This window comes from Pteronotus mesoamericanus, unplaced genomic scaffold, assembly GCF_021234165.1.
Source record: "Pteronotus mesoamericanus isolate MK-2021 breed Mesoamerican mustached bat unplaced genomic scaffold, CSHL_Meso_final scaffold_99, whole genome shotgun sequence".
NCBI classification, from domain to species: domain Eukaryota; kingdom Metazoa; phylum Chordata; class Mammalia; order Chiroptera; family Mormoopidae; genus Pteronotus; species Pteronotus mesoamericanus.
The window spans coordinates 6,835,037-6,848,487 of record NW_026555330.1 but is presented as its reverse complement, the minus strand read 5'-3'; the positions used below and the strand labels follow the sequence as shown (position 1 = coordinate 6,848,487).

At 54.2% G+C, this 13,451-nt stretch overlaps 1 protein-coding gene across 1 annotated transcript; it reads right to left on the bottom strand.

The window, feature by feature from the left end:
• Positions 1 to 2,683: 2,683 nt before the first annotated feature.
• On the bottom strand, positions 2,684 to 12,412 carry OVGP1 (oviductal glycoprotein 1). Its single transcript, XM_054564790.1, has 11 exons — positions 12,388 to 12,412; positions 11,799 to 11,828; positions 11,174 to 11,378; positions 9,856 to 9,912; positions 8,272 to 8,437; positions 7,654 to 7,778; positions 6,338 to 6,446; positions 6,061 to 6,246; positions 4,544 to 4,660; positions 4,011 to 4,146; positions 2,684 to 3,039 (listed from the first exon to the last, which is right to left on the bottom strand). Exons 1-11 carry the CDS (start codon positions 12,410 to 12,412, stop codon positions 2,684 to 2,686), a joined length of 1,512 nt encoding a protein of 503 aa, XP_054420765.1.
• Positions 12,413 to 13,451: the final 1,039 nt, after the last annotated feature.

Genomic DNA, 13,451 nt, shown 5'->3' with positions numbered 1-13,451 from the left:
GGCCGTGGACAATGGGGTGGGGGATGACGGTGAGTGTGGGAGGTGGGCGGGGGGGAGGGGCAGTAATTGGAACAACTGTAAAACATACAATCAATCAATCGATCAACAAAAAGCAAGAAAAGCTCATAACATCTCCTCCACTCACCGCCCCGGATGTAGACAACCAGGCTCACTCACCAGTCACGCCCGCTGGAGCCTGTGCCCTGCCGCATCCCAGCCATGCCACTCAGCCAAACCGCCACCGTGCCGGTGGCCCCCGAGGCTTCTCCCATCCCACAAGTGTGCCTCTGCCTCTTGTTACTGCCTTAACACCCTAGATTCTTACTTCTACATTTATTACCTGATCGTCTGTTGTTAGGAGAAGCTGTCCCTCTTCCCCATTTGTTTATTCAATGATTCTTTGATAGCACATGGACTCATGGTATTTACTTTATTCGGCGGGTTGTAATCTATTATTAGCATTATTTTGTTGCTCAAACTGGTTCAATTTTGGCCATTGGGCGCTCCTTCAAGGTGGCTCTTGTGTCTCTCTGACATGGCCTTATTGTTTTTGAGTACTTCCTTAGTTTCTAGAGCGTAAGACAGTCCAGTCTTTTCCTAGACCTTCCCTGCTCCAGCCCAAGAATCAGTCATCTCTTCAAGGATCCCCAGTCCCTTTTCTTGGGAAACGGCATTTGGAAATCAAGATCTGGGCCTTACGTGGGCTTATTGCTTCCGAGGTGTCACTGGTTCTAGGCCCTCCCAGTGGTCCAAGTGAGGACTAGATTTATCTGCATGCCTGCTGTATTTCCATACCAACTTTTCTGTTGACCTATCTAAATCCTATCAGAACCGTGTTTTCATATTGAAATCTCCGATTCCAACACCACCAGGTTCATCCTAGGCTTTCCTTATCTACCTGACTTGTAAGTCACTACGTTTGGGGGTCGGTTTGTTATGCAGCTTCACTGATTTGTGATCTGTGCTGTAGCAGCATGTGCCTGTGGCCATGAACCCACACACATGTGGGTACATCCTTCGCCTGTCCCAGTCACTTTGCCCGGGGGCCTGGCCTCACAGGCATTTTAATTTGAGACTCTGCTCTTAGAGACTTGGAGGCTGCACTTCCAAAAGACAAGGGAACATCAGCCCTGGCCAGTGTGGCTCAGCTGGTTGGAGCATCATCCCATAGACCAAAGGGTCGCAGGTTTAATTCCCAGTCCAGGCATGTGCCTAAATTTGCGGGTTTGGTCCCTGGTCGGGGTGCAGGCAGGAGGCAACTGATCAATGTTTCTCTCCCTTACTTCTCTTTTGTAAGCATGTTCTCAGGTGAGGATTTAAAAAAGAAAAAAAGAAAACGTAACATCACTGATAGGTATGACAACCACTCCAAGCATCATTGTCTCCTAGAAGGCAAGGGCTAGAAATTGGTCCTGTTTCTACACTAACTTATGAGGGTCCATCATGGCCAGGAAGACCCCCTGTGGGTAGACTGCAGTGTGTATATGTGAGAACTGATGTGTCCAGAGGAGACCTAGGAGAAGCGTGCAGGTAACACACAAAAGGACTGTGTTTTGCTCTCCTCTCAATCACTTCTTATGGGAAGAGTGAGTGGGGAAGTTTTTTCAGAGACAATTAAGATTTTACCAAGCAGGAAATATAATGGGAAGATTCAACTTCTCCCTCCTTCTCCAAGCCTCCCTTGAGGATAATGGAAAATTCTAGAAGAGATCCTGGTTCTGACCAACAGTGACATGAGAGGTTGTTCATGGCAGAGAGAGGAGCACACAGTAGAAACCATCGTGCGGGGCGGACACAACTCTCTCTTCCCAAAATAGTGGTAAAGGAGAGTGGCCTTGAAAAGGAGAAGCTGAGATTGGGTTGTACAGGTCATTTCAAGAAAATAATGTCAGACTTGGGGTGGTGAACACACAACACAATATGCAGGTGATGTTTCATAGAATTGTACCCCCAAAACCTATATAATTTTATTAACCAATGTCACCCCAATCAATGGAAGGGAGGAAGGAAGGAAGGAAGGGAGGAAGGAAGGAAGGAAGGAAGGAAGGAAGGAAGGAAGGAAGGAAGGAAGGAAGGAAGGAAGGAAGGAAGGAAGGAAGAAAGAAAGAAAGAAAGAAAGAAAGAAAGAAAGAAAGAAAGAAAGAAAGAAAAGAAAGAAAGACTTCCGAGAACTCAGATGGATTCTTTGTTTCTAGTTTATTCAACAGAAAGAGATGAGCTCTCTGTGGCTCTGGGACCTGCTTCCCCCATGAATGGTGATGAATGGCTGGGCACAAGTGGCTACTGTCAGGTGACCCAGGAGAAAAGACAAGGGCTTTCCCCAGCATCTTCCACCAAGAGAGCTCAGGTTCCTTGATCCGCAGCAGACTTTTCTAGGTTTTCTTTCTTTAGAGAGAGAGAGGACCTGGAAGGGTCATCAGGTTGACAGAGTGGTTTCTGTCAACAGGAACTAAGAAGTTGTCAAAAGCCAGGGACGTGTGTCCTGGGGGCTGGATGACGGGCTGTAGGATATAATCCTGTTTTCAGCCTCCATCTAAAGACCAGAGTGAACTGCCAGGGGTCAGCGTCCCCCTCAGATGTCAAAGTCCTCCCATCGGGATGACCACCATCTTTGCGCTCCTTCCACGGACCACGACCTTCACTCCATTGGTCTCAGTCAGGAGACGCTCAGAGGCCAGAGTATCTACTCAGGGGTCCCAGGGGCCACGGTCTTCTCCCCAGGGGTCCCAGTCTTCCCTTGTAGAACTACAGGAGGCCTTACAAAGGGCACCGTTCCCCTGGCAGGGCTCACAGTCCCGCCCCTGGGGGGTGTGGTCATATGTTCAGTCTTTCTCTGTGTCTCAGTGGCCACGCCCTCTCCTCCTGGGAGCGAACCCCCCGAATCGGTGGTCAGCGCCTTGGTCACATTCACCCCTCCTGGGAGCAAACCCCCTGCATCAACGATCAGTGCCTTGGTCTCAGTCAGCCTTCCAGGGCCAGTTCTTGAAGAATTCACAGCAGATGAGAGCCAAAATTTTGGTGAATGAGTTGAGCTGGACTCTACAGAAAACCATCAGAACAGGATGAGAGTCCCACCTCTTCCTCCCCATCCCGTAATTCCCGGTGGGGCTGGCACCTCTCCGGCTAAAGTCCCTGCCCTCCAAACCCAGAGCTGGAGGATCGCATAGGGGCGCACTGGAGGGCATAGGTAAAATCCCCACACACAGAGGCCCTACCCCCCCCACCTCATCACGGGCACACGACCCCGGGGAACTGATGGCACCCACGGGCACTCCGTGGGCTTGCTGTGTTCCCAGTGAGTGGCCCCAAGAAGGAGCCCACCAGGTCTCTATCCCCAGGCGCTCGCTTTGGCCTCTCTGACGGCCCCTTCAGCCAGACCGGGCCCCCAGGGCCTAAGTCCTTATTTGTTGGATCCTCATGGAGAAACTGACCGTGTGCCCTGTTGTGGGAGACACTAGGGACAGAGTTGAGGCCGAGGAGGCTGCTCTGGACAGCGTGTCATACAGAATCAGGAGTCCTGTCTCCACCCTGACAGCTGCCTTCCCTTTCTGAGCCCCGTCTCCTCATCCGCACAATAAGCCTCATAAACTGTCGGCTCTCGCGTGCCAGGGTCCCGGTCCCGCCAGGGCAGTCTCTAGTATCCAGGAGCTATCAGAAGAAATCTAATTTCCCTCTCTGGCCCTTGGTCCATCAAGGCAGGAGGAAAAAACCCAGAGAAATACACTAGCATTTCCTGAGTGCTAACTCCGAGCTCGCAGTTTTCATTCCACATCCCTTTTGGTTGTTGTGTCATGTCCGGGGCCTAAGGATTGCTCCCATTTTTGACAGATACAGAAAACCAAGCTCCGAGTGGGCCAGTGGAGCGCACATCCAAACCAAGGCTACAATCGAAGCTTACTCTCTTCTCTCAGAGCCGCGTTGCCTCGCCAAAGCCTTTAGATCTAACAGGAGGGATGCACCCAGGGGCTGCTTAGGCTTCCGACCCCAGCTTCCACGTCACAGCTACTTACCAGCCTGCAGCAGGAGGCGCTTTAACACAGAGACGAGGGGGAAAGGGCCAGTGCCACAGAAAGCGCCCCTGACGTCATCCAGGTCCAAGGTCCACACCATGGCCCCGCCAAGGTGCTCTCTCTTTATGTACAATGCCTGAGGAGGGAGGAGGCAGTCAACCTGCTATACTGGCCATGCTCTAGACGGGACACGTGGCCCAAAACAGAAGACGGACTCCCAGGAGGCAATGCGGCAGGGGGGTCAGGAGGACAGCCTGTATCCGAGTCTAGCCTCTTCCACTGATCAGCTATGGGAGCTTGGCCAACCAAGATTTCTTCTCTTCAGAATAAGAGGATTGGACCAGATGGGATTAGGAGGCCTTATTCAGTTTGGGGATGCCTGAAACTCACACTCACCTTTTCCTCCTCCACTCTGTACACGCGCGCACGCACCTCCCCCGCACCCCCCTCCCCCCCCACCCCCGCACAGACCAGGGCCTCGTGGTAGCCAGAGGGAGACTACATGCTGGATCAAGAAAGAACCCAGGGCTCACCTTGTATCTGAAGCTGGTGGCGTCATCATAGCCAACCCACTCCTCCCCCTTGGAGGCATAAGGGACGTACTGATGATCAATCCACCACTTCTTCGCTCCCTGGAGAAAGGAGCAAATCTGCCGGGAGGATCCTGGGTCAGTTCTGCGAGGGGCCATGGGGACAAGTGGCAGCAGACACACTGTCCCTCGTCCAGGAGTACAGTCCAGAGTCCCTCACGGGGCGGCGAGAAGAAGGGGGACCAAAGCGGGAGAGGGGGAGCCTCTTGCAGAGGGCGTCCCGCTGTTCTGAATACAATCCTCCTATTCTGCACCCCTCCCTCCAATGTCCATGGTGGAAACGGCAAGCAAACCACGGGGCGGGTGGCTTCCTTAATGCCAAGAACGAAGTCCTCGCAGAAGCACACCCAACCCTTGGCCAAACCTGTATCTTTTCCAAAGACTTTTCATGAACAAATCTCTCTTCTGTCCAGCAGCAGTTGGTATAAACTGCCCCATCTAGGTAGTTATCAAGCTAGCTTTTGAATCTAACGAATTTAAAGTTCTCGAAGGCAAAGAAAAGCAGGTCATTGCAATCAATCAAGCACCTGAAGGCAGCGCCTCCCTGCAAACGGAAGCGTTCGAGCTGGGCTGCAGAAGTTAGTGTCTAAGTCTCTTTTTCTTTTTTTCTTTTTTTTTGTTTTTTGATTATTTAAAAGTTTCATCAAAATGTCTGTGACCCATAATGTCCTTCAAGAACATTATTGCGCCTGCTCTCATTCATCACTACGCATCACTGGGTTAGCAGGAAAACATGCCTTCAGGGCAGCACGGAGCAAAGATTGGAGAGGCACTGGCCCCTCCACCTGGCGCGCCCACACACCATGTACCTTGGTACCTACTGTCCTCTACCTGGACGGTCCTTCCCATCTTCTCTTTCCTGCCCATCAGGATTCTACCTGTACTTAAAGGTCTGCTCAAAATCTACCTGCTCCATAAGACCTTTCTAGACATACTCTGGGATTTTTATTGTCTTTTCATGGGTTTTACATTCCCTTGGTTCTTTGAGTCCTTCCTCCACAAAAATAGCAAGCTTCCTCGAGATTAGGATTAAGGAAGTAGAATTGGAGTAGAGGAGAAAGGCTCTGTAGTAGAGGATGTTTTGGAAATTGCTTCACAGTAATCTCGTAGTGGGGACGGAGAGAGTCAGGGAGTAGCGGTGAACCAAGAGGGGTCAGGAGAGGTGAGTGGACGGGGAGGTGAGTGGATGGAGCAGGGTGACGGGTGGCTGTGGCGGGGGGAAGAGGAGGTGATACTATTCTTTTACTCTTGCAAATGTTTAAAATTATATATATAGCAAAGAATAACGATTTTTATTTAGGCCAAATAGTAAGTCAGGATTGACTTATGTGACATTTAAGATTCTTTTAAGGGGTGAATATCTGTACCCCCTTCATTCAGATTCCACCTGGCCCCTCATCCCTTACAAAGGACTCAAATGACTTCCCCTGAAGAAAAAGGTGATATCCTGTTCCTGTCACCTCGTAATAAGCCAAGAAGCCAGGTTGCTTGGTGTACTTCCCCGGAGATGCCGGTCCCACCGCTTCAGCCTGTAGCCAGTTCTTAGAGGCTTGGAGGAGGCGAAACGTGCGTCCGTAGGTGGGGAACCCCAAGAGGAGCTTCTCCGAGGGGGCCCCTTGCCCTCGCCAGTAGTTCATGGCGTTTGCCTGCACATGGGAAGAACAAACCCTTCCTGTCACTGTGGCCTGGGCTTGGGGGCAGGCGTCCGGGCTGCCTCTGAGAGCTTCCTTCTCCTACCGAAGATTTGGGGTCTCCAGCCAGAGAGTACAGGGGGCTGTTGTGTCCTGTGAACTTTTCCCAGCTTCCATGTAAGTCGTAAGTCAGGACGTTGATGAAGTCGAGGAGTCTGTACAGGGCAGGAGGAGGAATATGTAGAAAGCTTGGGCTAGCTGGATTTGTAAGTCAGCTCATCACAGTGCTAATGTGCTGGCTAGCTGGCCAGCACATTAGCACTGTGATGAGCTGACTTACTAACTACCTGTGAACTGCGACCCGGGACCTACGCTATCCCTGAGAGTATCCACAGAAACAAGCAGGAGTCAGACAAGAACACCAAGGCCCTCAGGCCTGATACAAATGCTAACAGAGGTCTGCAAAAGTTGTCATAAGCAAAGCGGCACTGTTCCACAGCAGTCAAAGAGCTTCTGTCCGTCTGCCACTCAAGGGACCATGGAAACCCACATCATCCAGGAAGCTGTCATAGTGACGAAGTGCGCTTGAGCACTTTCCAGGTCGCTGGAACAAGGCCTTCCATGGATTACCCAACCGCATTTCAACCCAGCCAATACCCTAAGTACCCAGGCCGTCTCCATTTTAAAGATGAAGAAACCAAGTCTTAGCCGGGTTAGCGAACTGGCCTAAGCCCCCCACCCCCGCCCCACACTGGGTGAAGGTGGGACTCCCTTAGCCCCGCCCCGCTGGGTCTCTCCCGCCCCTGCTTACACTGAAACCACTCTCCCTGGTGTAGCCACACACAGAAGCGCCCTGTCCTGTCTTTGTTCTGCATCTGCCTCAGTTTCCCCATCTGTAAATACTTGATTCCTGAAATTTGAGCAAATCAGTCCAGAACTGGCCTGTCCAGAAAGAGTTGTGAGCTCTTCCTCGTCTGGCTTTGGAACTTTTGCATGAAGCCCTGTGCCCTGAAAACTGGGCCTGGCTGGGCACTCCTGTGCATGGTTGTGCACCAGCGGTTGGTGGTTCGGCTGCCTCTCGATGCCAGCCACCTGCCACACAGCCAATGTCCACAGGTGTACCCTGGGATGGCAGAGGCCAGGCCTGTGGGATCGCCTCCTGGGAGGCCTAGCAGTGGGCCAAACGGGAGACTCTACCCCGTATGACACTTTGGGGGCCGGTGCTACATCCCCTCCCCCTGACTCCTAAAGAGAGCCTGGGGCCTGAGGGAGCCCGATCTTGTCCCCACCCTCGCTCCTCAGCCCGTCCCCACAAGGTCAGCCACGCAGGAAGCTCAAGGCAGTGTCTGGGCGGCTCTGGGTTCTGAGCTGAAAGGCCTCCCGCCCTGCACGCTCCTGCCCTCCAAGGCAGCCCCCGCTCACCTTCCTAGGCGGGGCACATCATAAGCTGTTTGGATGACGTGTGGGTCCCCAGAGACGGCCGCGGACAGCAGCAGCCTCGGACGCACAGTGAGCTGCGCCTCCTTCTGGAAGGCCGACAGCAGCTCCTGGGGGTGGGGTGGGAGGCGAGAGGCAACCAGACAACACAGTCAGGGGAAGAGGGCGCCCTCCAGGAAACCTTTATTCGTGAGCCCCTTGAGCCAGGCTCTGGAAACGTACAGGTGAGTCAGACTCAGGCCCTGTCCGTGGGCCCTTTAGAAAGGCAGATGTGAGTCAACATGGTCAGCGATTTAATGGGGGTGGGGGGGAGGCAGGCTCGGGAGCACAGGGCACCAACCGCCTGCCTGCGGGTGTCCAGGAAGCTGCCCAGGGACAGCATCACTTAGCCAGAGGACTGGAGCAGGACCTGGATGCAACGGTGAAGAAGCCACCCCAGGACACCTGCTCAGCAGCTCTTTGGCCCAACAGCTCTAGGCCGATGGCCGGAAAAGGACATCATTACCGCTCTCTCCTGCTCTTGCCCTTGGCCTCCTGCCACGAGCTCGCACACAATAAAAGTAGAATCACTTCCAGATCCGGGAGCTGCCAGGCTAGGCTTACTTGAATTAAGAAGAGGAAATTCCACCGGTCATGCATGGGACTGCCTCTCAGTCCCGGGTACAGGAAGCAGAGGTCCAGACCATCGAAGCCGTGTGTCCTCAGGAGGGATATAACTGAGCCGATAAACCTCTCCCGGGTGGCGGCTGTGGCCAGCATGGCGGTGAACCTGCAGGGAGACGGGGGTCAGGCCAGGAGCCCTCCCTGTAGAACCATGACCTCCTGCAAGGTCCTCGGTGCCCGTCCCGTGAAGAGCACAGGGATGTGGCTGGAGGAGAGGAAGGCGGGTCTTTGAAACTCTCAGACCTTAAAATGCCCTCCCGGCACAAGGGGCTGGGCACCCAGGGATGGGGCATCCAGGCAGTAGGGAGGAGGCGCAAACCTCAGCCGGGCCGGGCGCTGGGCAGGAGGCACAGATAGGCACCAGCCTGGGGTGGAAAGCATCTCTGTCTCAATGGCTACAGAACACATGGTGCCTGCTGGCCAGGCGCTCAGCTCACACGGCCCCTTCCCCTTGTCCTGGCACCAATGCTCTGTCCCTGACCGAGCTAAGGGAGGGGACCCCAGCCAGGGGCCAGCATTTCCACAAAGACCTCTGAGTTAACCTGGGCCTCAGTTGCAGGACGTGGTCCTAGAGGCCCAGGGTCTGGTAGGGGACCCGGCCTCTTTGCTCTTTTGTTCATCGACTGTTTGATTTTTTTGTTGTTGTTTTTTCCTACATTATTGGAAAACTACTAATTTATTGGAGGCGAGCGTGAAGCAATTCTGGGCTAGTTCTGGGTGCAGTGATTAGACTCTCCCCCAGATTCAGAGTGAGGCAGGCCTGTGCCCCACGATCTGTCCGCCACCCCCTAGCCGGGTGATGCCTGAGGGACCCCTGCGTGCAACACGGCCAGGTCCTTAATACCTCTCACTCCTGCTCTCTTTTCTGCAAGTGTGGCATACAGACAAGCCCTCTGTGAGCCTCTTCGGCGACCTGGTGTGTGTGTGTGTAAGCCCTCAGGCTCCTATCTGCACAAAGCCCGGGTTCAGGGGCCCTGGAGGGGAGAGGCGGGGCCTGGGGTGGGCGGAGCCAGCTCCCACCCAGGGCCCCGTCTGTCCCTCCTCCCTCCACTGTCCCGCAGGGGTGCAGCGTGACACTCCCAGGCCGCCGTCTCCTGAAGCTCCTTCCTCTAGGGTGAGGTGGATATTTATATAAATACCCATTTATAAAGTAAGGAGACCCAGGACCTGTGAGGCCTGGTGTTTCTTCTTCTTGTCCTAAACAAAACCCCGACCTTCTATGAAGGGTTGAGGGGACAATAATGAGGACCCCATTTTGCCCCTCGTTTTCCCCCACGACTTTTCTCATCCTCCGCTGGAACTCCCCCGTCTCTCTCTCCCTCACCACAGAGGACGGGCCGGGGGCCCTTGAATCCAGGGCCAGGTCGAGAACAGGAAAGTGCCTGCACTAGCTTTGCAGCCCCGCCCCCCGCCCCCCACCAGCCTCCCTGCTCGGTCCTGACTTCCTTCCTGCCTGCCTGCTCCACCCTCCCACCTGCCCTCACCCCCAACCCCAGAGAGAAGGTGGGGACAGCACACTCTCACCTTGATGTGCCAAAGTTCCAGCCTCCGATGGACAGCAGAGTTTTCAGCTCCCGGTTCCTGTGATGTGGGAGAGAGTCTGCCTGCTGGGTCCACATTCCAGTGGGCAGCTGCAGGCACACTGATTGTGTCATTCATTCGGGGAACAATGGGAAGTAGGGGTGGGAGAGGAGGAGGAGAGTGGAGCACAGGAAAGGGGAGCAGAGGCGAACAGAGGAGAGTAATCAACCCACAGGCTTTGCCCCTGGGAAGCCCTAGGCTATCCAAAGTCCGCCCAACTTCCCCACCCCCATGGTGTCCCCATGAGAAGGAAAAGAAAAACATAGCTTGAAATGTTTCTCTTCACTTGTTTTCTTTTTTTTAAGATTTATATATATATTTTTTTAAGATTTATATATATATTATATATATATATATATATTTTTTTTTTTAAGCAAGAGGAAGGAAGGGAGAAAGAGAGGGAGAGAACATCAATGTGTGGCTGTCTCTCAAGCACCCCCTACTGGGAACCTGGCCTGCAACCCAGGCATGTTCCTTGACTGGGAATCGAACCAGAGACCTCTTGTTTCACAGGTCAGCACGCAATCCACTGAGCTACACCAGCCAGGCTCTTCACGTGTTTTCTTAATCAACAGATATTCACAGAGCGATCACTATGTGCCATTGAGAGCTGTAGGTGCTTGAAATAAAACAGTGAGCAAGACAGACAAGCTCCTCCCTGCCCTCAGGGGGCTTGTGGTCTAGTGACAGGGGTTTCTGCCCTGCTCTCCTGTGACCATTCACACAGTGACAGAGAGAGAACCCAGGAGGTGTGGGGAAAGGAATGCTCACACAGCGCTTACTGAGCGCGAGCTCTCAGCCGGGCCCTGGCGTAGCTGCTGGGAGACAAAGATAGAGGAGACACTGCCCATTCCCTTGGGGGTTCACAGCTTGGGGGTTGCAGGTGACAAGTGGCAATACAAAAGCCAGCATTTGTGAGGCATCTGCAATGGGCAGGCCCTCCCTGAAGCACTTTAGCACAATTGATGCGTGGAGTCCTCACCACTGGACTTGGAGGGCGAGCTGGGGGCAGCCAGGCCGAGAAGAGCAAGAAGGACATTCCAGGGAGAAGCAGCAGCAACCACGAAGGGAGGGGGCAAGAAGGAGTTTGGGTGTTTATCAACGGGGCGTTCCCAACTCAGGGGTGCTCCAGAGTCCTGCTTGACGGGAGGCGGGGACTAGCAGAATCAGAGGAACATTGGCAAGTAATGGGAGAAAAGGCTTGATTCTCTTCCATCTGTAAAATCTGCAAATATGACCCCCACGTTCAATATGAACACACCTCTCCTTGAGCCTGTTGAACTCTGGGTAGAGAATTTTCTCATCCTGGAGGTCCTTAGCCACCATCTGATTGTCATTCATTGAAGCAAAGGCAAATATCAGGTGTGTGCAGAGAAAGGGGTCCAGGTCACGGGGCCAGACTGAGGCGGGGCCAGGTCGATTGTGTGCCCAGTTGGTGAAATAACACACCAGTTTGTGGGCAGCACCTGGCAAGGAAGGGCACACGTTAGCTGGCAGAGACCACGGGAAGGGATGGAGCGCAGCTTCCACAGAGCAGTGTGGACATAGCCCAAGAGGCCAGGCCACTGGGACATCCCCTCTCTACACCCCAAAGCTACGCCGAGGTCCTCCACTGCTGAGGTCCCAGAAGGACAAGAACGCCTTAGAACTCCTGGTCAGAATGGGTCCTCAGGCCTGGATCTCAGCACACAGAGCGACACAAACAGCAGGTGACTGAGAATCCTCTGCTGAACTGTATAGGACCAGTGATCCCAGACCCAGGGCCAAGGCAGGGGGAGGATGCCGGGGACACTCGCTGTGGAGCACGGCTCCGCCAGGGGATCAACCAGGCTCGGCGGCGGAGGCGGCGGGGGGCGGGGGGGGCGGGAAGGGCACAGCATCCTTACCAGCGTGGAGCTGCAGCACAAGAACCAGCCCTGCAGGAAACAAAGGAAGCAGTCGTTCGCAGAGTCAGTGCGCGCCCCGAGTGATGCACCCAGAGTGAGTGACACGCCCCAGCACGCCCCCTGGTCCTCTGGGGACCCACCAACCCAACGCCGTAGTGGACAAAGGCACATACACTATTCACTCGTTTCTTCATCTCTAGGCTGCGTCAGTGGAGCGAGACCTATTTCAGCTCCTTTTCAGGCCAGTGAATACCATGCGTATACACAAGTGCTGTGCACAGGGACAACAGTGACTTTTAGAAGTCCCAGCAAAGGCTCTAGGCCAGTGGTCCCCAGCCCTACAAACTGCAAACTGAAACGCACTGATACCCTGGCCCCTCCCCACAAGGACTCTGACTTCATTGGTCCGAGGGGGAAACAGACCTAAGAGTGTTCCACGTGTAGCCAGGTTTGAGGGCCACCCCTCCGATTGCTCCTCCCTGGGCCCCCTGGCCCTTCACCAGGCCCTGTCTGAGCTCGACCTAATCCAGGCCACCTGGGGCCCAGGGAGAGGACAAGCCCTGAAGCCGGGGCTGAGTGACACACTCACCAGCGCACAGCAGCAGTCTCCCCATCGCTGTGGTCGGACGCTGCGAGGCCAGAGCTCGCGGCCCTTTATATGGGCTCCCCGGGTACCACCGTGGGACAGCACCGGGCGGCCCAGTCACACGCGCAAGCAAAACGGGGAACAGTGACTAATGGGCTGCTGCCCCCCCCGACCCGGTCACAGCGACCCCAGCACCTCTGATCCTCCCTTCTCTGGCTCTCAGGGTCAACAGAGCAAAACCGCCATCAGACAGTGGCGTGGAGCAGGTGTTCCCACGGCCAGGCCAGAGCAGGGCGGCGCCGGCCCCTCCTCCTGGTAGTCGACCTGCAGGGACTGAGTAGGAGGGAGAAACAGCACATGGGAGCAGTAACCCTATTGTTACAAGATTGCTGGTTAGGGAAGCATGTAATAGAAAGTTTTAAAGCCCCAGCTTGGGACTCAGGCAGACCGAAGCGTGAATCTTCGTGGTAACCAATGAGACGTGTTATCATCGTGAGCAAGCTCCTCAGCTCTTTGAGCTTCAGCTTCCACACTTGTGAAATGGAAATAGTCGCTCATATTACTCGATAGGATTTTAGAGGGATTAAAAAGATAATGTCTGAGAAGGGTTAGATCAGCGCTTGGCAGCTCAATGAGGGCCCAGCGAATGGCAGCTGTGGGCAGGGGGACCAAACGAGTTGCCCAGCAGAGCGGGGTTCTCACACTCAGATGTCACCAGGCAGGGGATGTCAATGGCTGGAGGGGACACGATCAAGTGCCTCACTCTCCACTTTATTAGAGTAATAACTGTTCAAGCCCAGTGACACTCAGCAGCTGATACGAAGCGTCTCAGGTCAGGGGGGAGCAGAGAGTGTAGGAACAGGGACATTGCTCAGTAGCCACTGAGGACAGCCACACAGTGAAATGGACCCAATGTTGGAAGATTCTTCTATTTCTCAAGAGGCGACAAAACCCTGAATTTCTGTGTGAGTCTACAGTGCCTGAGTCAGTGTATGAGCCCATTGCGAGAATGTGTCATGCACCTAAGGGATATAATGAAGACGACTCTGGATACCTTAGAGCTGGAT